The 27,304-nt window shown below is 38.9% G+C and overlaps 1 protein-coding gene across 2 annotated transcripts in view; it reads right to left on the reverse strand.

The window, feature by feature from the left end:
* The window catches only part of CDH13 (cadherin 13), a 446,793-nt gene that overhangs the window by 170,242 nt on the left and 249,247 nt on the right, over positions 1–27,304 (reverse strand). For both annotated transcript variants that reach the window (XM_005428754.2, XM_031063408.1), the window contains exon 6: positions 17,772–17,916. In XM_005428754.2, coding sequence (XP_005428811.1) covers positions 17,772–17,916 — 145 coding nt within the window. The remainder of the gene's footprint in view (positions 1–17,771; positions 17,917–27,304) is intronic.

Here is a 27,304-nt window from a genome sequence, read left to right on the forward strand (position 1 = left end):
AGGAAGGCTTGGTGAGATTAATTAACAGAAGCCAAAAAGCCTGAACAGGCTCTAACCTTTCTAATTTCATGGTGTATAAAACAGAAGCAACACAGACAATTATCTCATAGGGAGAAACTCGAGACCTACAGAAGGTTTAGTAATTCTGAAATATTTCTAGAGACAGACACAGTGGATGTTATGTCACTGAGGTCAGGAAAAGAGCAGCTTTTTGTGCTCACGTGGAAACTGAATCTCTACACTGAGTTATATGTTCTGCTTTCCTTCCTGTTTACCATTTCTCTTAATTTCATTTCACCTTCCTTTACCCTACATAACAGGTGGCTATAATGTCAAAAACTTGTAAAAAATAAACAGAATAAACTTGGCAATTTGTACTGCATTTGACACGTAGGGATATTATATAAAGGTATTTTTATAGAAGAAAACCTTCATCTTGACTTTTATCTTTTCACCTCAGAACTGGGTGATTTTTATGGTATAAACATTCGTGCTTTTTACCTAAATTTGTGTTTAAAGTAAAAGTATGTTTGCTAAAAACAAGCAAATTAAAAGCATACACAAGTGAAGAGAAGATCAAGTGAAAACCAAATCTAATCTTTTTAAAGACTTAGTTTGTTCAGTGGGTACAACCACAGACTATTTTTTCTGGTGAAACTGAAAAAGCATTCAAAACCATAAGATTGATTATCATAATGAAATACAAGAATTAAAAGAGATATATAGGTGGAAAGAAATGTTCCCTTTAAAATTTAAAAAATACTTTATAACTTCACAAAGCTGTCATCCAAAACAGAATGGAAGATATTTGGTTCCCCCTCTTCCCTCTTTTAAGTTAGGAATATTCCTCAAATTTGATAAAAGTTTTGCAAAGTTTCAGGGTGCCCAAACTGCAGATTTGAGATCCTGGCTGTTGTGCACACAGGTCATGACTGAGCAGAGCTTCCAATACAGTAAAACAATAAATAAATGAGCAAACCAAACATGAATCAAGAGCAAACAGAGAGAACTCTGAATTCCCATTCCTTCATTTCACTCCTCTGTAGCCCAACATGATCATTACAAGAATTAGGTATCCATGATTCCTAATTCCATCCATGAGTAATTCCTAATTCTATCCATGATTCAGTAGGACATGGTTTAAAAGTCTGAGTAACCAACCAAATGTTGACCCTTCCTAAATAAATATATGCCAGACATCAAACCCAATTTCATGAAAAAAGTGGATTTAACTTCAGAAGTTGCCTTTCAGCTGCTGACATCCAGCTGAGACCCTCAGTTAAACTGGTGCCATTGATTTAGTGCTGAGTGGGCATTCCACAGCTCCCAGGGGTTCCCTAAGGAGGATTCATCACCTCTGGAGTCACCGATTTCTTCCACTGACTCTAGAGGGAAGTAGAGCACTGAGCTGTGATCCACATCTCGTGCATCACATAAATCCTCCCCTCTACAGCTCTGCCTGCCCTACTGCTCCTTGGCAAGGTGGCTGCAGAGGTTTGTTGATGCACGACCCAGCATCCACCACATTTTAAATTCTTGCCTTCTTTTTGTCTTCTCCTTTTCTTCTCTCTTATTATTTTTTTTTTTGATTTCTTAATTTTTTTTGTTTTGTTTTTTTTTTTGTGGATATTGATTATGCTTGAAAATTGGGCCCTGTTCTTTAAACATTTTTAAGGCTGAACTTTAGCCTTGAGCTTGATGGCAAAGCTCCCAAAGTATTCCCCAGTATTTCACCTTGGAGTGAACAATATTTTTAAAGAATAAAATCACCCCCAAACTTCTCTAAGCAGACTTTATATCTCAATATTGCCTCTATTATTATGATAATGTGTGCCAATATGACCATTTGGGTTTTGAGGGCCATTTAAAAAAAAACATTAGTAACTCATAAAATATCACATTTAAAGTATTATCTTCCTCTAGCAATTAGAGAGAATGATTAATTCCCTGTATATTTTTGCAAAATTCCACATGCTCTGTTACAATAAATGCTATAAAGATTACACTGGGTTCAACATTATTCAGCATTTAACAATTAATTTACATAATGTAAATATTAATGTAGCCTTGAGCACTGTGGGACTGAGGAATTCTGAACACTGTGCATTTCATTACCTCTAAAATTGCAGCCAGTCACTTCCTGCAGGACACCTGGGAGATCCTTGGAGGGGCTCATATTGTGTGTTAAAGTAACAAAGTATAACATTGACTTTTCAAAACTCAGGATGTTCTTCTAGAACTACCTAAGAATCTCTTAATGATCCCTTTTCAAGAGATTTTTATTTTCATTGCTAAAGGATTTGGGGCTGCTCTTCATTGGAGCTCTCCCAAATGTGTTTTGGTTTATAAATCCCAAGGGTTTATGATTTTCTTCACAGGATAACATGATTGATAGGAAGAAACAATGATTTTGTTTTCCTTTTCCCCTCTATGCTGAGCCCTGATTTTCAGACACAAATAGGAAAGGTGATAATTTACACTCTACATACAAATCTACATACATACATATATAATCTGCATACAAAGGAGTCAATATTTTCTCACTGACAAATACACTCCAACCCCTAGTGAGGCCAGATTTCCCTCTCTGCTTTCTATCAGACCTACACACACCCAATGCACTTTTGTCAACCAACTCTGCTAACATCCCCAATGATAAATGAATTAGTTTCATCTACAAGAGGTAATTTTCATGTTTTTAATCATTCTAAAACTTGATACTGATATTATTTGTCTGACTCTGGAAGGAACATTCAGAATTGGGAACACAAGCCATTTTACCTGACTATAATAAGCAATAAACATAAAATCTCAAGCACAGGGTGGAAATTTATGAATAAAGATGTGAATATACATCTACACACTCCAGGTACGTGATGAGCACATCCAAACATCATCATTCACCCTTTGAGGTGAACAGAAAATATCTCCATAGCAACTTGCAGTTGCCAACTGTGGCAGCCATTCTCAACCATGCACAAAAAATTAATTGGCAAGCAAGGATTTATGTTCTTGACAATTAAAGTCAAAAGTAGGAGTAACAACTGCTGTGTCCTGTGTCAGTGTTCTCCAAAACTGGTCTGAAAAATTCAAGTGATTTGTTTAAAAGTAAACATATGAAGACATAAGTGCTCAGAAAACTGAAGGAAAAATTAGGAATCCATACCTCAGAGCAGCTTTCATGGGACACAAGCCCAACAAAAGACACTGAATGTGTATTTACACGAGCAAGAATGTATTTCAAAAAGTGCCATCAACCAACACATAGAAATATGCATTTCCTGGCAGCTTATGGGCAATAAAGTTCTTACTGTGTCACAGAACACAAGGTCACAATTCACATCAAAGCTGAAACTATCAAAGCCACTTCAGAGATCCAAGATGCTCTCCTGAAAATATTTCTTACACATTTAAAGAAAAAAAAAATCCCCAAATCAGTACCCTTTAAGAAATAAATTAAACAAAAATAAAGTTGCAAAATCCATCTTCTGGAGTTTGCAATTTAACACATGAGAAAACGCACAGCATATGTGATGCAGAAGAGGTCAGCAGCGCTGGAAGGCAAAATTATTTCAATTCCTGCCTTATCCCTGCTAAGCTTTGCCCTCGCAGCTCCGAGGCACTCTGAGACTGCTCCTCAACACGAGGCAAGGCAGGAGCAGGGCAGGGTCAGAGAGGTGAGGAAATGCTGCTCTGGAAGGTGAGAGGCACCCCAGATCTGCCACAGCCACAGGGAAAGAAAAGATTCTACACAGAGATCAGAGAGGAGCCATGGGACAAAGCGTGGGTGGGATGGAGCAAACACAGCCCCCACCAGAGCTCCCAGCAGCTTCTCATGGCCAGCAGCCCCTAAAAACATTTCAGGGTTTGTTTCTCCACACTTCTGGTGAGTGGACACAGTGGAGTGTTGATTTTTTTAGCTTTTTTTTTTCTTTTCATTGCCCCAGGAAAACAAAAACAACCAAAGGGAAAAAAAAAAAAAAAAAAAAAAACCAAAAAAAAAACCCCCAAAAAAAAAAAAAAAAAAAAAAACCAAAAAAAAAACCCCCAAAAAAAAAAAAAAAAAAAAAAACAAAAAAAAACCAACCAAAAAACCCCCAAGCAAATACAGGAAAAATAAGACATTTTTCCCAGTCTATTTTCAGTGGGAAAAAAAATTTCAGTTTCAATTTCTGACCAGGACTTTAATTTCTTGAAAGTATCTCCCCCTTCTCACTACAAAGCAAAGATGAAAGGTGTTAATTTTTTAGCTACTAGATAAAAGCAAATGCTGGATAATGGTGGACCAAGGCTGCAGGAGATCTGTAAATACAAATGTGGATGAAACTTAAATGGATCCGCAGAGTAAATCCTGCAGTTTGCAGGAAATCATTTAGAAATAAACTAGCTGGTTCTGGTTTTCGCAGAAATTTGACCTAAATTAGAATTTTGGGAGAGTGAGGAAGCATTTTCAGTGGTACATTCCCCTCAGCTCCCAGCTGCCCTGGGCCCTGCATCATAAGGAATAAAAGACAAAAGCCGGCAATTCATTTGCAAACCTTTAAAACAAAAAAAAGTGAGGAGAAAGGAGGATCCCCACCCCAAAAATCTTTGTGTCCCTTCGCTCCAAGCACTGCCAGCAGTGAGGAGACAGCCTGACACATCCCACCAGGACAGCTGTCAAGGAGAGCAGGGTTGAAGGACATCCCATGGCAATCCCACTTTGCTGCCAACACCGTGCAGCAGCCGCGTCCCTCTGCCTCTTGATCTCTGAAGTCCCCTCAGATCAGTCTGGGGAAAAAATGTGCTGCAGGGCAGGCTTGAGACTGCAGAATAAACCCAACAAGTATCTGTGAGAAAAACTACACAAAGTTTTACTGGAGCACAGGCCCTCAGCGCTTAGCATCAGGCCATTAAAATTCTTGGCAGCAGCTCCCAGTCCTGGCTTGCCAATGGCCCACTTTTCATGCAGCCTATTTTTGTTTAGGGAAAAAAACCCTTCAGAACATCCTGAATATTAAACCTTTCTTCAAGCTATAATGATCAGGGAGATTAGCTCTGATCAGCAGTTTTAGGCCATATGTAAATTCAGTGTCCCTAGGCAGAGGAGCAAACCATGAAATCCCCTTCTTTTCTCCCTTTGGCTGCCAGGAACAAGGAGCTGCTCCACAGATCCTCATTAGTATTGGTCCACACCACTTATTTAGCATTCAACAGGTTGTAATTCCTGGGCCTGTGAGGGACTAGCCTGCAGCTAAGGTACACCAGATTGGCAAGAGAAAATCCACAGTAACAAAGAAACCTTTGCTTCTTTTGGTTTCTCTTAATTAACACTTTAAAAAAAATGTTTTAATTCCTTTGGCTGCTGCAGCCCAAGCAAATTTAGAAGTATTTAAGCAGCATCACCACTACCCATCCTCACAGCTTATGCAAAGGCTAAAAGCCATAAACTAAGGAAGATTTTTTTCCTCTACTCCAGCATACAATGTTTAAACCCCTCAGGGCACACCAAAGTAATAGAAGGATGTACCAGCCCTGAGTAAATATCACAACACTTTTTATGGAACAATCTATTTAATATAGAGCCACGGTGGGCATGAACAAACTCCCTGCTACAGCCTGGGCGGGAGAGCCTCTCTCCCTGGATGAGGGCTGAGAAAACAATCTCTGCCTTCATCAGGAGATTTGATTTTGTTTCATTTAGGAGAGAGACATCTCCATTCAGCAGCAAAAACACCCTGAACAAAGGTTCTTTGAGAAATGGTTTCCAAATTGTGGTGCCTGGCAGGAGGTGGCACAATCAGCAGCTGGGGTTGTGTCTGTGCTGGGGCTGCTCTGAGCACTGCATGGGCTCCTCTGCTCACTCTGCTTTGAAGAGAATGTTAATAATGCTGTAACTGCTGCTTTAATCTATAGAGTGAGCCAGGAAAACAGTCAGAATTTTGATGTCCTTCCCCTACACTTCCCAACTGGAGCAGCTACTTATAAAGGAACGGACAGACAAATAGTAATCTGCAAAGCAGGAAGAGGGGAAAAACAGAAGGCTTGCCTGCCTGCTTGCTTCCAAAAGGATTCTTCAGCTTGAAGGAAAAAAAAATTAAAAAAAAAAAAGAGAGAGGAAAGAAAAATGAGTTAAAACTTTATTCAATAGCAATGAAGCCTGAAGCTGATAATTTCAGCTTTCTGGGATACAGCTGTAGCAATGAGAAAATAAGAGCCCAGAGGATGGATAAACTATATTATCTTAACTAGCAAAGGCAAGCCTTCAAAAAAATGAAAATTGGAAAAGAAAAGCTATACTATTAACTTCTTTTTTTCCCTGGCTAAGAAAATACGATCAAATTTTCAATTCTTTAGTTCTCTCCTGGTGTGCCTGGAGCACACACCAAGCCTGCTGAAAGTGTAACCTCCCCAGATGAAACCGCCAAATAAGCAAGATTACAACAAGCCCAAGAGGCACGTCTATCTTTTGGTCTTATAATTATTTTGAGTACTGTAGGGTTTTTTTTTCCTAACAGAAGCTATGATAGAGTTCAGCTTAAATTCAAGAAGGCAAAACTGTTTAAATTAAAAAAAACCAAGAAGTTTGCAAAACAATGCTCGCCAGTGTGCCCAAACAGTAATGTCTGCAATTTCATGATCCATTACCCTGTCTGTTCAAACATGCTGATGTTTCTCCTGTGCCTCTGTTTTCCAGGGCCCTTCTCTGCCACAGCTGGGAACCCATCTCCTGTGGCAAATTTTGGCCAATCAGATTTGGGCACTGCTCATCCCATCTGCACAAAACGTTGACATAACAAGATCAGAAGTGGCCATGCTACGTTGGTTGCATTTATTGCTAACTTTGCTTGCTAAACCTGCATCTGCTTTGATAACCTTGGACAGCAGTGGTGGTAGGTAGTGCAAAATCCATTCACTCACAGCCACACCAGAGATATTTCAGTGTTTCAGGCCCCTCCATTAACAGAATTACATTATTTTAGTGTTATTTCTATTTTGTGTTTATATGATTATTCTTTCAGTGTCTGGCCACTATTTACCAGAAATTCTCAGAGCAGTTTTAGGGTATGATCTTTCTCTCCAACACAATTTATCTGAGCAATCCTTCAACTTGTTCATAGTTTTGCAGGATTTGTCAGACCAAAACCTCAAAGCACTTTTACTTTTCTGCTGGCCCTGGAATGACTGTGTCTCATGGAATGCAGATCCCAGATCCCAAGCACCCAGATCCCATTTTTCTGCCTTAAGACAATGAACTGCTGCTGTCTGTTAGTGGAAGAACCCAAAGCAAGTTCAGCTGAAATACATCACTCAGTTTACATTCATCCTGGCTTCATCCTCATAAACAGGAGGGGTAGGGATTTTTATGGGGCAGAGTTTTAAACTGAAGAAGGGCAGGTTTGGTGGGATAGTGGGAAGAAATTCTTCCCTGTGAGGGTGGGGAGACCATTGGCACAAGTTGGAGAAGCTGTGGCTGCCCCTGGATCCCTGGAAATGTCCAAGGCCAAGCTGGACAGGGCTTGGAGCAAACTGGGATAGTGGAAGATGTCACTGCACATGGCAGGGAATGGAATTTCATGATGTTTGATTAAAAAACTTCCCCAGGGATGGAATGGGATCAGCTTTAAGGCCTCCCAAACCATTCCATGATTCTGTGATTCCAGGGCTTGCCTCAACCCCAGCCCAATCCTGCAAAGTTTAAATTCCTCTGACTGTGGCACTTCCAAAGCCTGTGGGAGGAAGAACCTATTCTTGCATACAGGAGGAAACTCTATATTGTTTAATAGTTTGATTTGCTATTATGTGCTACTGCATAAGTTTTATTTTAATATCATGTAACTGCTGTGATTGCATTTTTATAATTGGTGCTCTGCCCCAGAGGAGAACTTTTTGAAGAGTAAAAAATGCTACCTAGGTGCTGACTCAGAGAATTTACAGAGTGCTTTGAGTAGCAGTACTTAAGCATGAAGCTTTCCAGCAAAGGTGCTGCAGGTGCTGAAGAATTCAAACTGCCAGATCAATGACGTTAATTAATGGTTCATGCAACAAAATGTAAAAGAAAATTAAGGTAGTGAATTAAATCCTGAAAGCAGAGTCCCATACAGAGTCGAGCTGAGATGCTGACAACCTTCTGGAATTTTGTATATTCTAAGGAATCCAGGCCTACATTAGGGCCATGCTCTGAACCAAAGAGCTGGGATGGTTTTTGCTGCCCTAAATAGGGATGGTTGCCAATTCCATCTCCAAAGCCTCAGATTTGTTGCACAGGAGCTTTAGCAATAGCGAGCCTGTATGAATTTCACTGACATTCCTACTGATTTCACAACATGCCAATCCCAGCTGACACAAGGAATTGTCATTTAAGAGAGATCTGTCACAGACATTCCCTTTAACTTCAGCATTTCAGATGCCTTCCAAACTTCTCAAATACGCCACAGGGTTGATGGCAAGAAATGACAGATAAAAAACTTTCAAATAACACCTCTTTAAAAATTTAAAGCTCCTTTAAAGAAAGATACTGTATTTATAACTGCTAATGGTAAAAGAGAATGACTGTTCAAGAGATTCCTTTTTAATCAAACATCATGAAATTCAGATTGTAAAAACATACTGAGACTGGCAATATTTTCAAAGCCCAAAGGTTGTCACTATAGATGAGAGACTTCTGCTTGGAGCAACAAATAACACATCTTCATCTGAGAGAAGGAAAAGGGTTTGATGAAATGAATGCGCAGAGTTGGGGGGGTTTGTTGCTTTTTTATTTATTTTTTAACTTTGGTTTTGGGTGCTTTTTGCCCCTGCCCAATTGGGGAAATAAATCTTTCTTACCTCTCTGTGAGATCAGCTAAACTCTGCCCTTTTAGAGCCTAAAGCAGCAAGGCCAAGAAATACAGTTTCCATGTGTGCTTAATAAAATTACACCCTCGAGTAGACTGGATAAAAATTCATAATATATTAATTGAGTGAGTAATCATATGGCCCCATGGACAAGACCTACAGTGTATTGCTAATTATTTCATTAATTAAAGTAGCTTTGTCTTGAGGTGTGTCTCTCAATTTCAAAACCACGTTAAAAATAAATTTCCCTGCCAAGTTTCCTGACAATGCTTTTGATGATTAAAAGGAAATGATATTAAAAGTAGACTGTGCTCTTTACCTTTATAATGGAAATCATATTTTCTTTTTCTCTCAGAGATTCCACAGAGGAAATGGAAACATTTTCCATTTTTCCATCTCCTTTTTTGGAGGTGTTATATGTGCTGCCATAAGGTTTGCATGGCAAATAATGCTATTTTATACAAAATCACATTTTTTATAATATTCCTGTCTCTTAAAACATTTATTAAATCCTTCTAGTACTCTTAAGATCATGTTTTGCCACACTAATTTTAGAATAGAACATTCACACTGTTAAAACACAGATCTGAAGCTGGGACAGAGCTGTCCAAGAAAACATCCACTATTGTCACCAACATAATTCTCAGCACACGGTAATTTCCATTTTCAAACTACAAGTGGGTTTAAGTAAAATAAGTAAACATTGAGGAAAAATCAGTTACAATTCTTTATCCAAGTTATTTTGTCCTTTTACTTCGGAATCAAAATATTTTTACCTTCATAACTTTGCCTTGTACAATTGAAACATGGACCTGAAGTCGTATATTTTCCATCAAAAAATATTCACTATATTTTCCTGGTCTGTGCTTAAATCACAGCAATGATGAGCTACATTTGTGTTCCCAAAAATCACTATCTTGAATATGTATCTGTTAATATTTTCTTCAAACCACATTTAAAAGACATTTCTGCTGGAGTTTCCAACATGCACCAGCAGAAGATGGATTGAAAGCAAGAGCTGTGAGATCTCACCTTCAACCTGTCTATCACATTCCCCAAGTGTGAATCGAGCTCAGCATCAGCTGACAGCACCTTTCCCCTTTTCCCTCCACAAGAAAGCCAATAATAAACTTTTCAACATTTCCAGAAAGTTCTTCAGGTACAAATGTGTCATTTTATAAAAGCCTCTCCTGCTTACTTTCAAGCATGTTAGTGGTGCTCTCCAGGAGATCTTGACATCTAAAAATAAATGTAATTTCCCACCTATTTTTGGTGAACAGCCATGGAAAAGTGCTATAGAGAAATAGTGCAACTGTGTGTGGAAATGAATAGTGGTGAGCAAAGGGGACATTTTCTGTATTTAACAGATGTGATCGGAATGAAGTCAGAGTGCCTTTTTCTAGAAGTTGTGTTCAGTATCTGAAAGCCAAGTGAACTATTTTGGATATTTCTATAAAATAGCACAAACCTCTCATACTGCAAAAATAGATTACTGTGGGGTCATTCTCACTAAGGTTTCCTTTCCTATTGCAATTGCTTTCACTCTTCCAAGGGTAGTGTGCAACTCCTTTTTGACTTCATGGGATTACAGAGCGCAATTTAAACTCCCAATATTTAGTGGTGGGGAAGGAAGAAGAACTGTGAGGGCATGAAATAAAGGGAGAAATGAGAAAAAAATAAATAAAAAATGTGAACCTAGAGTTTAAAAATAAAAAAAAAAAGAAAAAAAAGTAAAAAAATTAAGGCAGTCTCTATATGATCATACCTTTCAATTAAAATTGAAATTAATCAGGTTAACCAGTAAGGGAATAAATAATCCTGCCATTGTGCAGTGCTGAGTTTTCCATTCACCTCTCCCCCACAATAAAAGTAGGATGGATGTGTCTATTGGCAATGCACACAGAGGCAAACCCTGCCTGCACTGACAATTTATTGGGTTTTTTTTGCTTTGGCAGTGGCAGCAGTGGCCAGAGCACAGCCCTGCAGTCAGAGGGGACCCTGTTCCTGTCACCACCCCTGGTGACACCAGCCAGGGATTTACACCCAGCTCGGTGTGAGCACAGGGTGGGTGGGATGGGCCTTCAACTGCAGCACCCCTGCCACCAGCCTGGAACCATACCATCCATTTGTGGCACATCATTGCAGCTTCTGGGGATTTATCACCCTTTTCAGGAGCTTTTAAAGGATCTGGATGAAATATGGTGGAGTGGCTGCTGCCAGGCCCCTGACTCCTGCAGGGCTGCTGGCCTGCAGAGGGGATGGCAAGGCAATATCCACAAAGGGTGATTTAGAAGTGTATAAACACAAACTGAGGCTTTCTACCACTAATAAAGCCTGCCCAGAGGGCTGCAGCACGCTCCCTCCCTGCAGGCTGCCAAACAGCCATGAGTTTTCTCAGAGAATGCTTTCCTGGGACTGCAGGATCTTTCAATTTATTGATTACATGGATGAGTTTATCTCATGTGTCCAAAGTGCTTGGAGCTTTAAAGCTCATCCCTGTCTCTTCTGAGAGAACAGAAGGAGATGCACAAAACAGGTGCAAAAGCCCAGGTGCAAAAGCCACGGGTAAGTAAATTAGTACATAAATTTCCTTTTGCAAACAATTACATCCCGAATTGCACAAATTCATTTGAGCCCTTGTGTTCCAGTACCCAGCAAGGACTCCAGCATTTTTTTTAAAATTCATTTGTTCTTTAATTAAGAAACATACTCATTTTCATTTCATGAGCCTGGGCTATAATGCAAAAGGAGCCCAAACTCCAATGATCACTGCTCTGTGCAGGGAGGTGTGAGCACTTCACTCCATGAATTGTCCAAGGCACAGAGACCATGATGCTTTTACAGCCTTAAACATCAGGCATTAATGCTGATCTGGCCATAAGCATGAATTTTGGTATAACTTGCGTGTAACTATGGAAAAAAAAGAAGAAAGCTCATTTTAGCAGGAGGGGCATTGAGCACACACAGCACTTGTGCAGAAAGACAAAGGGGATTTTCTGTCTGGGACTGAAGAAGGTGACTCATTTCCAGCCCTCCCACGCAGTTCAGTAATTCTACCTGTGCACCTGAGCTGGTCTGGAGCCTTTCCTGGGTTTAACCTCATTCTGCTGGAAATCAGGACTAATTGAACCCTGGAGCCTCCTGCTCCCAGACACTCCCATCCCAGACCCAGCCTGAGGGAACTGCTAATTGCTACACATGAGATTATTTGAATTTCCTCCAAATGCACTGGTTTAACCACACTTGCATACCTGAGAACCTGTTAATTACTTGCTTTAATGGGTTATTCCTTTCCATTTCCAGCAGGCAGATTACAGTGGATGTACAGCTTTGTCTACCAGAATACAACAAATTATTAGTAAATGCAAATCTTTTCTTTCCATCATGCACCTACACAGTAACTAAAATATACCAGAATCCATAATAAAAGATCAGATATTTGTGTCTATCTATGCTCATCTCTCTGCAATATATGCACATCATACATATTAAAAAAATAGATATCTCTATACATACACACAATAACCATATTCATATACAGATGTATTTTATTCCACACAGATCTGTGAAAAATTTCCTACTGGGATATACAAAGCAGCTGTGCATAATTAGCCTGGCTGCTGCTTGGCTTCTGCTTGGAAATTTAAATATTGACATTACAGATGTTTCTACCTAGTTCACATCCCTTACATTTACAGGCCGGATTACAAAGGGGTTTGAGGCAGCGAGTGGAGTTTTGCTGAAATGCAGATGATTAATCCCAAGAAAGGATGGCTGAAAGTTTGCCATCAGCAAGATTTCAAGTTTGCCCAAGACTGAACATATCTGGAAGAAAAGGAACTTGGAAGCTGCTCTGCTGAGTTATACCCAAAGCTGAGCATTCCATCTCTAGTAGGAAGGACTGGGGAAAAGCTGTGAAACAGGCTGGTTTAACAAATAAATATTTATTCTTTAGCTTCCTTTGAGTCAGAGGCTTCCTCATCCACAGTTTCATTCCAATTTATTATTTTGTTTTCCAAAAGAGCTCATAGCAGTAAGTTTCATTATTAAATATGTAACGTTTGACATTTCAAATCTCCTCTAAATCGGAGTATTGCTGCAAGTGGCAGTGCTAGGAATCAAAAAACTTCAGGTTCAAACTTCAATTTTGATATAGTTTTGAGGTGAATTTTCTGAGATATTTCTGTTTGCAAGTCAGATCTATAGATACTTCTAAGCTTATACTGCAAAAATCCAACACAATAAAATATCAACAAATAAACATTTATGCACAACAGTGAACTTCTGTGACAAAAAGACTCAAGTGTCACCCTAACCCTGGTGCAGGCAGAATGAGAAGACTGGAAAACTCCAGATTCTACTTCTATCTAAATAAAAAGATATTATATCCTTTACTATCCTTTTCTAATGGTTCTTTGTGACTTTTAAAAAATATATATTTTTTTTCTTCAAGATAACTTGTAAAAACACCCTTTGATTTCCCTCTGTCCCCTGGGATTTATAGGTCAATGAAAGAAGAAGACTTTGAGACTTCACCCAATTCAATGCAATTTGATTAAATTTACAGCTTTGGCAACTTTCTTCTGCCACAGGCCAGCAAGGATTGCAGGGCACAAATAAAGAGAGTCTGGAAAACAGCACCAGAATATTTGAAATGTATCAAAGCTGGCAACAGGTGTGTAAAAGTCAATGATGCCAAATTTATTTTTGCCACTTTGTTAGGCCAGCTGGCCTTTCATTTCCCTTTCATGGACTCTTTTGACTCGACCTATTGTATACAATCCCATTTTTATTAAACTGTGTATTAACTTTTTGTTAGGTTACGTATTAAAAAACAAAAAGCAAACAAAAAAAAATGAACCTGGCAGGTTGTTCTAAATAAAAAGGCACAATCTCAGCACCAGTTTTCATTTACCTGAACCACTGCACTACTTTCCAGAGCTACCAATGATACTCAGCCCCTTCCTCATGCTTTATCCAGCTCTACAAATTACTATTTTATGATACTGCAGAACCCTCTAGGCTATTCTTCTTAATTCCTTCTGTTTCCTCTCTAAATGTCTCCAAGTGTCCCTTTATTTCCAGCAATTATTTATAGACAGCTGTCAGTCCAGGCTCCTCGGCTGGGATGCAATGGATCCAGGCTATTGTGCAGCACAGAAAACAAGTTACTTTCTTTAAATGCAATTCTCAAGCAATTTTGCTAAACTGCTGCAGTTAAGATTTTACCCCACTGGGTTTGCAGCATATTGTTGTAAGTCACATCATGTCAGATGTGTTTAAAATAATTTCTGTCAAGTGCCTCCAGCAAGAGAAATGAGGTGGCTGCCAAGTTCATTGAACCTTCCTCCACTTTCCAACCTCTAAAAGTGAGATGTCCAAAGGTTTCTGCCTGCCTGTGGAATCCATGGGATTGGGGCCACCCTCATTAATGTGCTCAGGTGAGGCTGCTGCAAGACACAGCTCCTCAACCCTTGAGCTGGCAGCTGGAAAAATCAGAGATCTACAGGAAATGAACTGGGTCATAACTCAGAAAACAAAAACATGAGAAATCAGCAGTGCAGCGAGCACAAAACCCATTACAGTCAGCCCAAAGATTGCCATCAGTGTCACTGAGCCAGGCTCTGCCATTATTTTCCTGGTACATAGATGCTGACTGCAACCTCATCCAGGAATGGGAGCTGGTATAAATAAAAAAACAACAAATCAAACTGGTTCTCCTGTCTTCAAACAGTTTCTACTGGTCTTGCAATTTATTTATTTATGATAAAAAGCCTTCAAGTTTGCAGTACTTCCAGGAAAAGGCCTAATAGAAATCTCAGCACATCTGTGGTCACTTTAAGCACACATTTGAGTGTACTTTGTTAGGATTTAACTCTGGGCTATTTTCAGAACCATAACAGTTTTCCCTGAAAAGAGCTAATTTACTGTAACTAACTATATTATTAAATTTCCCTAGGAATGATATATCAAGAAATAAATCTGTAGCAATATCACCTAGCAGTCACATATTTTTATCATTAATTATAAGGTCTGGCAAGCCCTAGCTGGAAATTCAGATGAATACTGATTGTAATGTAGTTTGTACTCTCAGTAATTATAGGCAGGTACTTGCCTCTCCAGGAGTGTGATGGCACATAAATTGTAGGTGTCCAAATAACCAGTGGTGTTTACTGTGAATTTAAAAATCACACACACAAAAATGTGAATGGCCTTAGTGACATAAAAAAAATCTATATAAACACCATCCAAGCCATCCTCACTGGGACTGTGCTCAAAGGGCTCTTAAATTATTCACAGACAGATTAAATAAATACAAAAATCACACACTGTTTCCATGTTTTCTTGAGTTTTGGTGGATTTACATCTATATCAGATAGAAGAGAAGAGCCTTAAAAGGGGCTTGGCACAACTTTTCACTGTAATTTCTGTGTTTCTGTAATTTCTGAGCAATAGAAGCAACACTGTAGCTTTAAGAGAGAAACACATTAATTTAAAAAAAAAAGATAGTTTAGAGTTTTAAAGTTTAAAATATAGAAAAATTAAAGTAGTTACAAAGATAAACAAGAAGTTTAAAATTCATACTGTAAGTTTGTGTATCATAACATAATTATCTAAGAAAGCTTACACTATAACATGAGTCCATAAAATGAAATATTTAAGTATTGGATCAAAAATATAAATATCCTTATTAACAGAATTTTTTTAGTCAATATATCCTTAAAAGGTCTTTTAACTAAGGGTCTTGTGGCCTTCTGAACCATGCTGTGAAGATGTGAGCTGAAGTCACCCTTCCTACCTATACAGAAGAAAAATAAACTGCATCACCGAAAATCTCAGAGATTCCATCTCTAACTCATTCAAAATTCCTTCAAAATCCCCATCCAAAGCCTTCCTTTTGCAGCTTCAGCAATGAAATACAGCACAATTGCAAACCAAAGGGAAGGACTCAGGAATTCCACTTGCCAACACATTAGGATTCTTCTCAAGCTGTGCAGTGCAACCTTTGATTTGGAACAGCACAGCAGCTGGGGGAACCCATCCAGCCCAGAATATTCTCTGATAACCTCTGTGATAAAATAGCAGAGCTGATGAATAATTTGAAGATATGTACCAGAAGTTGGGAAGAACTATGGAAAACAAGACCAGGAAATCGTGGCTGAGTGGGTGCCATCTGCACAGAGAGCTGTGACTGATTCCAGCCTACCCTGATTCCACAGGTTCCATTGTGCGCAAAATAATTTTGCAAGCATTGGTGCTCTTGACACCAGGCAAATGAGGTTATGAAGTTTAATGTGATGAATTCCTGCAGGGTAAGGGAGGGAGGGTAAGGGAAGGAAAGTTGAGAAAAATTATTCAAACTTTGGCCAACAGGAAAGACAATCAAAATGCTAAATGATACCTGAGTCAGTACCAAGCGGCAATAGGAGAAAATGGATGAAACTATTACAGAAGAATTCACTGGAAGGTGGGCTGAGAAACATCTCTATTGAATCAGAAGTGTAAACTTCAATATAAGGAGTGGGGAAAAAAGGAAAACAAGGAGAGTTTATGGATAATAAAAATAGAGAATTGCCAGTTAAAAAATGTACTAGAGACATACAAAAGAAAAGAGTGTTCCGCTGGCAGCCATATTCTCAAATATGAAACATTTCTTGTTTGGCTGAAAAGATCATCAATATCTTCATTACATGCTTGTCACAAGTGAGGTAAATAAACATTTACCTCAAAAATTTAACTTGTTGAAGGAGCAGCTTGTAATGCATTTCATACCCACAGGTTTTTAGATATTAAGAATTCTATGTGAAAATGCAAAATGGACCAGAAAGCTCACATAACATAAGGGAAGAATTTAACTTGGATGGTTATACCCACATTAAAACTTGGAACAATATCTTTCTCTTGTAGAATTTCCTCATCAGACAAAATCAACAGGAAATTTAATCAGAACATTTTCCTTACTAACTTTAATTATCAATGTGTTTTTGTTTTGTTGCAATGGTTGTGTCTGCATTTACATCTATTTATCAGAATTGTTCAGTATTTCAATCTCCCCCACAACATTAGTTTATTCATAATGTGCTTTCCATTTATTTGTGTTATCTACCAGACTCATGCTACATAAACAAATAAAAACAACCCTTCCAGTAACTAAACTCACAAGAAAAAAATGTGAAATTCCCACTCTGCACAGAAATTGCTCATGGTATTTGGTTTGAATCTTAATCATATCCTTGTGGTTGTCTTCATTGATTCCAGAGATGAAGAAAAAACGTGAACCTAAATCAAAGCTCCTATTTCCAACTAATTTCTGGGTATTTTCCTTTTACGTCAATTTTTTTTACTGCAGAGACTTGTTTTTAAAAAAATCATTACCTGTTGTCCAAAAGTTGTACTGCTCCCACTTCTTTTTGTGGAGAAAGAATCCAGTGAGCCACAAAATCAGCAAGAAAACTTGTACAGAGTGATAATAATGCATTTATCAACAGAGCATTTGTTCAAGCTCTGTCGTATGCACATTCTCTGGAAAAATCCCTCCGCCCAGGATTTTTCTCCTGGGAAGCTGAGGAGCCGCAGAGAAAAAGGAAAACAATTCTTATCTCATTTGCTTCTCCTGTGTTGTGCTTACATGTGGAATGTGTTTGGAGATTGTTTACCCGCAGGTATCGTTTCATTGGATTCTGCTGTGAGTTGTTTTCACTCTTTGGCCAATCAGAACCAAGCTGTGTTGGGACTCTGGAAAGAGTCACGAGTTTTCATTATTATCTTTTTAGCCTTCTGTAAGTATCCTTTCTGTATTCTTTAGTATAGTATAGTATTTCTTAACATAATACAATATCATAAAATAACAAATTAACCTTCTGAAAACATGGAGTCAGACTGATCATTCCTCCCTGCCACGGAGATCCCTGCAAGTACAACATTTTCTTCAGCTGTGGGTGGCTGGGACTCACCTGTGGCAGATCCCTCCATGACGTGCCCAATGTAGGGGCCCTCCTTGAACATGGGCCTGTTGTCGTTCTGGTCGATGACCAAGACGTCCAAGCGCACCGGCCCGTCCAAGGTCTTCCCGTTCATATCCACCACCTCCACCTTCAGCTGTGGGAGCAGAAAAAGGAATCAAGTCATGAGGTCACTGTCGCAGTGAGAAGAGATTAGAAAAAAAGAGTTCTGGTGAGTGTTGGTGTGGCCAGACCCTGCCAAAGACACCACTTGCAGCCCTTTCTTTTAGACCAGGCCCAGAGCAGATTTCTCCTCGAAGCAAAAGAAGGGACAGATGTACATTCAAAATGAGATACCCCCTGGCAGCTTGAAGATGCCATATTGCCCAAAGAGTTAAAAAGCTTTAAAAAACACCAAAGCTTTAAAAAAAACCCAAAAAACAAGACCCCTTCCAAATTTGATCCAACTCATGTGAAGATTTGGTCAGAATTTGTTTCTTTGCTTTTATCAAGCACACCTCCAGTGAACACACATAGAATTACCATGGTACATTGTAGAGTTGATATTAATGCTCACCCAAAAGCCTTTTTAAAAACAAACAGAAAACAAAACCATGAAAAACAAACAAACAAAAAAGCATCCACACAAAAACCCCAATGTCCTGATTATGGCATGAAATGTTTGTTAGGCCATTTTCAGATTTCACTGGGTCTTCTAATCAAGCGTGGAAGAATGAAAGAGCATCTTCAGTCACAATCAGGTGGGTATATTCACAAGCTGAAGATTTGTTTGGACTTTCTTTACTTTCAAAAACTGGAGAGAAAGATCCTATTGTACATCAATGCCCCAAACCACGTGCAGTGGAAGGTCCCAATGAGTCACCAGGGCAAACCACGCCAAAACTTCTTAAACAACAGAGAAATCAATTTAGATTGCAACTGTGTGCTATATCTGCAGTTCTCTCCCCTCACAAGAAATCAATAAAATACAGCAATAAACATGTCTGAGACACCACTATCATTCTCACCTGCCCTCCCCATCCCCAGACTCTAATGGAGTTAAGCCAGCCAGAAAATGAACCTGAGCTCAGATGTTAATATCACTCTCTCCCAGTCTTTCCCTGAGAAAATGGAGCCAGCAGGGGCTGGAAGTCTCTGAGCATTTTGTTTATACTGTTAATTTATTCTTCATTGCCCTGTCTTATACCTGTAAGTTATAAATAACTTAGTGATAAATCCTGCTGGGAAAGAAATAGGTCAGAATCCTAATTCCTTATTAAAATGGATGGCTTATTATCACCTTTCTCTGTTTTCTGTTATGCTTATAAATACCTTCCACTTTTTTAATTCAATGTGTTGGGTGTGAGTAGGAGTATTTGTTATGAGTGAGACACCTACTCACAGGCACTGTTTGTAAATAGTGTCACAGTCCATTTTAACATCTACTCACTGCTTAGCCTCACTTGTCTGGGAATTGCTCTTGCAAACCTTTCCCAAGCCTTATTTTTTATTATATGGATTAACAGCCTAAAGGCAGACAAATATTCTGGTTGGAATGATTCCAGTAGCTTTGGCACAGCTGAAGATTTCTTTCTGCGAGCACCTCCCCTTCAGCTTTTGGGTTTATTCAGCTCTGAGCTCCAAAGCCAATGCAGGAATCTTTGCCATGGGATGTGATGGAACTGGGAAAGGAAAAGTGATTCCATTCCTGAACTACATTAAAGTCAGATACAGTTTTAGCTACAGCTGGAAACTGCTGAAAAAATAAATAATAATTTAGCTTGGAAAGGACATTTAAAATTCATCTATTTCCAGCCCCTGCCATGGACAGGGAAACCTTTCTTTCACTGGAGCAGGTTGCTCCAAGTCCCATCCAACCTGGCCTTGAAGGTTTTCCAGTGATGGAACATCCACCTCATCTCTGGGCAAACCACGTCAGTATTTTACCATCCTTATTGTAATTTCCCTCTCCCTGTATGTAGTTCAAATCTCTTCTCTTTTTGTTCAAAACCATTTCTCTTTGTCCTATCAAACAAGCCCTGCTAAATGTTTATCCCCAGCCTTCCTGTAATCCCCTGAAAGGGGCTCTAAGGTTTTCCTGAGGCCTTTTCTCCTCTTTATATGCAAACCACAAAGGATAATCAAGGCTTTAGGTGAAATTTTACACCTCACAGCACAGAACTCCATGATCAGATTTGGGGCTGAGCACCCCAGCTCTCTGAGCTTGTCCTTACAGGAGAAGTGTTCCAGCCCTCTGCTCATTTTTGTGGCTTCTTCTGGACCCACAAATCCACATCATCCCTCTGCTGGAGACTCCAGAGCTGGACACTTTATCACAGTAAAACTGACTCATCAAAACCATGTTAATTGCTTTGGGAAGTGAAAGAATAGCAATATTTCCCTGTGAAATTCCAGGAAATTAATTTTCAAATTCAAGATAATTTGCTCCTAATCTATCTCTCAGTATCAAGTGACTGTGCTGTTCATTGGAAAGAACAAAGACTTTGCTAAATTTAAAAAAACTGCTTCAGCTGCTTTATCGGAATTGTAAGTCATTTAAAACAAAGGCTGATCTAACACTAGTTTTTGAGGCTTTTTCTCAGACTTGCATAGATTAAAGAAAAGAATAGGAGATTCTTATTAATGACTGAAAAAGATTTACTTTATCTTTGCCAAGTCCACTGCATCTGAGACCAGCTGTCCAAAAAATTTGGCATGACAGGTCTGCAGGAACAGTTACATGATATCTTCTTCATTTTATTAAGATTGTCGAGGACTTTATTTTATTAATCTTTGTACAATAATTTTCAAGCCTGTCCTAATCACTGAGTTAACTCACCAGCTGCTTTTAAACCCATTCTACAATGTTTTCAAAATGAAAACCTCCAGCACTGAAGTTATGGCCATAATTCTTTATATGACCAGTTTGTGAAAGAAGATGTCTGATATTTTATGTAGCTTCCCCATGAAAAAAACTAACAAAACCACCCCAAATTAAAACAAAACCAAAAAATCCATAAAATCTGCTCACAAAATAACAGCAGAAGTATATTGTTATTTCCAAAAACCCAACACATGCAAGTGAGAAAAGCATTCAAGTAAAAGACAATATTGGCACTTTGAACAGGCTGTAAATAAAACCAGGTGGGAAATGAGATTGTCCCAACTAACAGAACTGTGAGATTTCAGTCTTTCAATGCAGAAGGCAAGAAAGCATCTCTGGTTTTAATGTAAAACTTGACTGATGTAGGAAAGACACTGAATTAATTATTTTGGTAACAAGAAATTGTAATGGCACATTCAGAAAGGGTTTAAGTTTCTACCTGACTATAACAATGCAGCTCCAAGGACATGTGCTAGGCATAAAGACAGATTTGAACAAATTGAGAGAAAAAAACCTAACCTGCAGAGTTCTGCAGCTGTTTATTTTGTGAACAATTGATGCTTTCCCACTTAAAATTATGGAATTATGTTCATGGGGGTGGAAAGGAGATGGTCCTTTCCCACCCAAACATGACTCGATGATGATGATGATGAAGTCATGCTCATCATCTAAGCTGTGATTTTCAGCAGCTCTTGAGGCCAAATCCCAATTTCATTTTTGACACAAGTGTACATGCAAGCCACAAAGGATAATCAAGGCTTTGGGGGAAACTTTACACCTCACAGCACAAAACTCCATGATCAGATGCAAAGCAGACTTCGGCTGGTGCCCCAGCATGGCTCAGAAACCCTGATCATTTGATCACTGATCAAATTAGGCACAGCAATGGAACAGGGAAAAGCATAAACCCCCAAACTGAAGGCAGGATAAAATCTATTCTTATCTGGCAAACTCCTACTGAACCCTCTCCCTTCTGAAAATGGATTATTTCAAGGCTTCCCATCCAATTTCCCTCAGCATATGCAAAGCAAGGATCTTTCATCACCCCAAACATAATGATCTCATCAGAAGTTAAGCTTATTCAAAGTTGCTCGTTTTAAGCTTTCTGCTTTATTTTAAACAGTCTTGAATCCTTTCTACTCTGCAGTCAGCAATAACATTTACATGAAAAGATAACCAGTCTCGTTCTTACCATTACTTCAAGTAATTTCAAAGGTTTCTCTTCACAGAAGGGTTGTTTTCATTCATTTATTGCTTTTGGTGAAATGATTCTGGAGAGCCACCTTCCTTCTCTGCATATAAATGTCTATTTTCACTTTGCAGCCAGCCAGCCAATGGCCCACATAAAATTATATCATAAATTTGGAGATTTTTATAAGTAAATCTAGAATACCTTTTAGTGCTTAATTATCTTCAAAGCCTAAGACAGGTTATTTAGTCATTACCTGCCATCTAATTTTAATTTCCAATTTGTTGCCCACAGGAATGTTTCTCGTGGAGGTTTTCCATTTGTTTCAACAGATGGTTTTTCTACTTGTTCCTCACCCCCAGCTTCACAGGAGCACTGCACCATCCAAAATACTGCAACACCAGCACCTGCCCCACCTCAGCGATTCTAATCACTGCTGATTTATTTATTGATCAGATTAATTATTGAGAATACTTTTTAGGTTTATTTATCATCAGTTTTTAAGTGTGGATTGCGAGTAAGGAAAGGCAGTGGGCTTATGGATCTTTCATTCAGGCAATTTCCTGGTAAGAAAAGAAAATTTGGCCACTTCTAGGTCATAAAATGTAGTAAAGAATTCTTTTTATAGTGTAAGGTTGTAGTAAAAATTTTATGCAATTACCTAACAAACACAACTCAGAGAAGACAATAGTGCAGACAAAGAGAAACTAATTACAAGTAAATTTTCCTGATTTAAGAGTATGAATAAAACATGAGCTAATAGTTATATTGCTCCATAAGAGATGGAGGGAGAGGGTACCAAACTAAAATAAACAGTTTTTCAGAGGAAAACATAATTCTATCAACCACCACAGCAAACCTGTACAGATGATGACAAACCCAGCACCATTACCTGCAATTAGAGAATTTCACCTGCACTCAGAGCCAGAGCCAAAGTGAAAATGGATTAATTAGCCATGCAAGTGCTCCAGCAGTGTCTTCCACAGGCTTTATCTTGCTACTGCATCCATCTCAAAAATTAATTATTACACAGTTCCTATTTTCTTAGCACAACTATCTCTTAACTGTGTGCATTAATTAAACTAAATTTTTAAAAAGCCCAAGACTTCTATCTGTCCAAAGTGACAAGGAGTGAATTCTTCAGCAAGAGTCGCTTCATCTTTGATCACTTCAGATGCAAAGGTTTGTAAATGCATTTATAGAAATTTTAAGGAAAGAGAGAGGAATTTAATATTATAAACAGTAAAATATGTGCTTTTATCTCTGGCTTTTAAGGCAGTGGGCTTAATATTTTAATAATTAGTCACATCAGTGGACTGAAAGGTCAGGGTCTACATCATATTTTCATTTGTGAAGCATAACATAGCAAGTCCTGCCAAGTTTATACACTTTTGACTAAAAAGAACCTTTTGCCTTTCCAAAGCTCAAGTTGCATCTGAAGCTGTCACCAAGGGGGTTTATCTGCATGTGACTGTCAAATCAACATTACCAGTTATTTCAACTGTTTTTTCTTTAAACAAAACCAGCCCAAGTCAGAAAACTCTTAGAGCCTTAATTAAATTGAATTAAATAACAGCTTCCTGCACATTTTCCACATGATTTTTGTGCACTAAATCTCTCTATTGTTCACCTTTTCCTTTGTAGGGCGAAGCACAAGAACATTTTCTTGGCCATTTTTCAATCAGCACAGGCCAGTTCCAAAAGCTCCTGGTACCTGCAGCTCCTGTTGCCTTGAGATAAGATCAGAAACTCTTTTTCCACATTTTTTTTGCACTAAATCTCTCTATTGTTCACCTTTCCTTTGTAGGGCGAAGCACAAGAACATTTTCTTGGCCATTTTTCAATCAGCACAGGCCAGTTCCAAAAGCTCCTGGTACCTGCAGCTCCTGTTGCCTTGAGATAAGATCAGAAACTCTTTTTCCACTGGAAAACCTGGCACTGGCAATCCAGGAAAGCCACAATATTCCTAGAAAATGCCATCACTGGAATGTGCTCCTTGCTGAAAAATGAAGCTACAATGCCATGCATTTAATACTTTTTGGTTTTAATGTATTAAATTGCTCCATAGCTGGAAACCAAGCAATTATGAATTCATTATCTAATTGAATGTATACACTGTGCCACCATTAGTGTCACAGGAAATGCATTTTCTTCCCCAGCTGTGTCTCTGAATCACAACATTGTTTAAAAAAGTGTTGTTTTCTGTACAGCTAAAAGCCTGGAAAGTTTTCTCTGTTCTAAGTATAAAATGGCCCCTTTTCCTTAAAAAAAAATCACAGAGGAAGAATACAAAAACCCCAAAATTGTAGAGAATGATGGTATAAACTGCAGAAAAAATACATTAATTACATACTCATAAAAATCTTGTACCAAAATGAACTCTGCCTTTTCTTCGCACTAAACCCAATTCCAAAAATTATTTTGATGCTTTTGTCTTATTAAAATATAAAATAAACAGTTTGGGATTTTATAGCAGATTTTTGCATGTCAGCTGAAAAAATAAACCCACAAAATGGATAAATTAATCTCATAGTTTTTACCACCTATTCCTGAGGTTGGTTTTAAGTTATAAGAACATAGGGGTCAGCAGTAATTGGTATTTTCAGGGGTTTTTCAAGTCAGTTTGGAGAAGACAAGATTTACTTGTGAGTTCTAGTGACTGTTAATTTAAGATTTCTTATTTTTAGGTTTAAATATTTGTAATAAACAATTCTTTGCAAATATTCCTTTTGATAATCACAGAACACTTAAAATTTATATAATAGCAGGCACGAGTGACCAGCAGCTTTCCAAAGCTGTCCATATTTTGCCCCAGATGTGTCCCTGTGAACTCCAGTCCCCCTGAGAAATGTCACTTTCTAGGACACAAACAGGCTGCATGAGAGAAAGCAGGGTTTAATGGCATGCAAAAAGTCACAGGGAACAAAGGAACTGGGAGCAGAGAAGGGAAGACTCTGACATTATCTCAAAATTCTCTCTTCTGTGGGCAGCAGTTGGGATGGCAGGAGCTGCTCCAGGGTCCTGCCACCCTCACAGAGCAAATGGGTGCATTTACAAACCTTCCAAACCCCACAAAATCCCCATTTTAGGATGGGCCTAAAGCAGGTCTGAGGGGCTCAAACTGAACCATCCTGATGAATTATAATAGAACTGATGGGACCAACAGCCCCAGAGTGTTTCAAAAGAGAATCAGTCACAAAAATAAGATAAGCAAAGGGTGGGAGACAGAGATGAAATGACTTCACCAAAGCCACAGACCAGACAAAATTTAAATCAAGCTTGAATCTGGGTTTTTGATCTCTGCACACAAGACTGATAGAGATATTCCATCTCTTGCTGAGCAAGTAATGCAAAATTAGATTTACAAAGATTATTAAGCTACCAACATGTGCACAGTGTGATTTTTCAAAGTGCCTTATGAGACTGGATAATGTATCCTATTAAAATCAAAACACCTTTGAAAGATCTTTGAAAACCCAGTTGTCCCCTCAGTATATAATTTTTCCCCCCAGTTACACACAATTCTACATCTGTAAAGACACAAAAGCATGAGTGAAAATAATTTTATGCATCCTTACAACAGAAAGCCTCAAAGAATCTCTCATATAGCTACAAAAATCGAATTAAAATAACTTCTGAAGCATCCATCCTGTTAAGTATTATCTAGGAGTTGAAATGAGAATGCCCACTCCAAAAATAACCTCAGTGAACAAATGAGAAGAACATCCCTCAAATCTGAGGAGCAGCACAGCTCTTCAAGCAGCCACGTGTACTTCACACAGACCAGAAGTATTAAGGATGATCATGTAAATTAAAATCTAATTAAAATCTTCCCATATCACAAGAGAGCACATGTTGATCCCCTCAAAAAGGGAGTGGGGGTGGGAGAGACAGAGGAGGTATCAGGATTCACCAAAGCAATCAATTCTAATCACCACAAAAATATTCAAGAAATCAAAAAAGAGACAAAGTAGGGCTGAAATAAAGGATTAAGACATAAGCTGGGCCAGAATTTTTAGACTTTATGGTGCACCACAAAAGCAATAAAGACACTTACAAAAGAAAAACTGAAAAAAAATAGCTTTGCACTTTTAAATAGCTCCTGGCATTATTTGACTCTGCTCACCATTCTGGCTGCTCAAAAATAACTCCAAAAGTGGAGGAAGTGGCAAGAGTTTAACAGATTTCAACTCGTGGAAGGATGCAAGAAGCAACAGGGTCAGAGAGAGTCTGTAGTTAATCAGACCAAGAACTAAAATGCAAGATCCCAAATGCATCAGTGCCAAGGAAATAACTTCTTTAGGCATAAGAAATAAAGGTCAGTGCAAATGCCAGGGATATATCACACATGCATAGATTTGGCTTTGTTATTATTGCTTAAAATATGTGCTCCTGCAAACGAGGAGGAAAAGGTCTTTGAAGTCAAGGATCACCCAGGCTGATACCAGAGCAGAGGGAACAGGTCAGTAACAAAACAAGTTACAAAAGCACTTGTCCAGAAGGTTTTAGGCTGCACTGGAGGGCCTGCAGGTCACTGCTGCCTTGCAGCCTGGGTTTCCAGCCCTGTCACAATCCTGGGGTGACATCCTGGAGCTCATCCTCTCCACCCTGTCCGTGCAGCCAGGACTCCTTCAGAGCCCGTCCAAGAGCGCTTGGGATCCAAGTGTCAGTGAAGAAAACACTTCAGAGACAAGTGCTCTCCTGGTGGAGTTGCTGAAAAATTTGCTTTTCCTGCAAATAAATTTGCTCTGCTATTCAAAAATGCTGTCACCATATTTTATACACTGCATTTGTCACAGCCTTGTAAGATGCAATTCCATAGCATTCCTAAACCTCACCTTTTGGAAGGTTGGTCACCAGAAGGCAGGAAAAGAGAACCAGATGAGATTTATCTCTGCTCACAGGGTTGAGATGACCAGGCTGCAAGGGCCATGTCTTACAAAACCCATTAAAATTCCAGAGCTGCAAATCTCCCATCACAGAAGGACTGGATTGTGGCACAAGGTGTTTGCCATGCCCCTTCCCAGCACACAGGATTATTTGTTAAGAATTCTGTTTGTGTATCTACACAGTCCCTTTCTCATTTATGCATTTAATTTTATTTATTTATTATTTCTTTTTATTCTGCTGCTAAATCTCCTTCTAAAACTCCTTTCCCAAGCCCTGGTAACCTCTCCTTTACTCAGAGCACCCACTTTACCAACTGCAATCTTCCTGTTTGACCACGTTCCTGCCATGGAACAGCCCTCTCCTTCCTCCTCAAACCCTCCTAGTAAACATTTGGCACTTTGCTGCCTGTTTGTGAGCCAAAGCTGACACATTTCCATGCTGATGATAAAAGGTGTGGGAAGCATCATCACAACTCCCTCCCTGCTGGGTTTGGTTACACTCGTCAGTAAAAGTGAGTTTATTGATCTCCCTCAATAGCATCAGGGCTTGGAAGCTGTTTTATTAAGAATTTTGACACGTGTG

This window comes from Geospiza fortis, unplaced genomic scaffold (genome assembly GCF_000277835.1).
Source record: "Geospiza fortis unplaced genomic scaffold, GeoFor_1.0 scaffold1081, whole genome shotgun sequence".
Taxonomy (NCBI): domain Eukaryota; kingdom Metazoa; phylum Chordata; class Aves; order Passeriformes; family Thraupidae; genus Geospiza; species Geospiza fortis.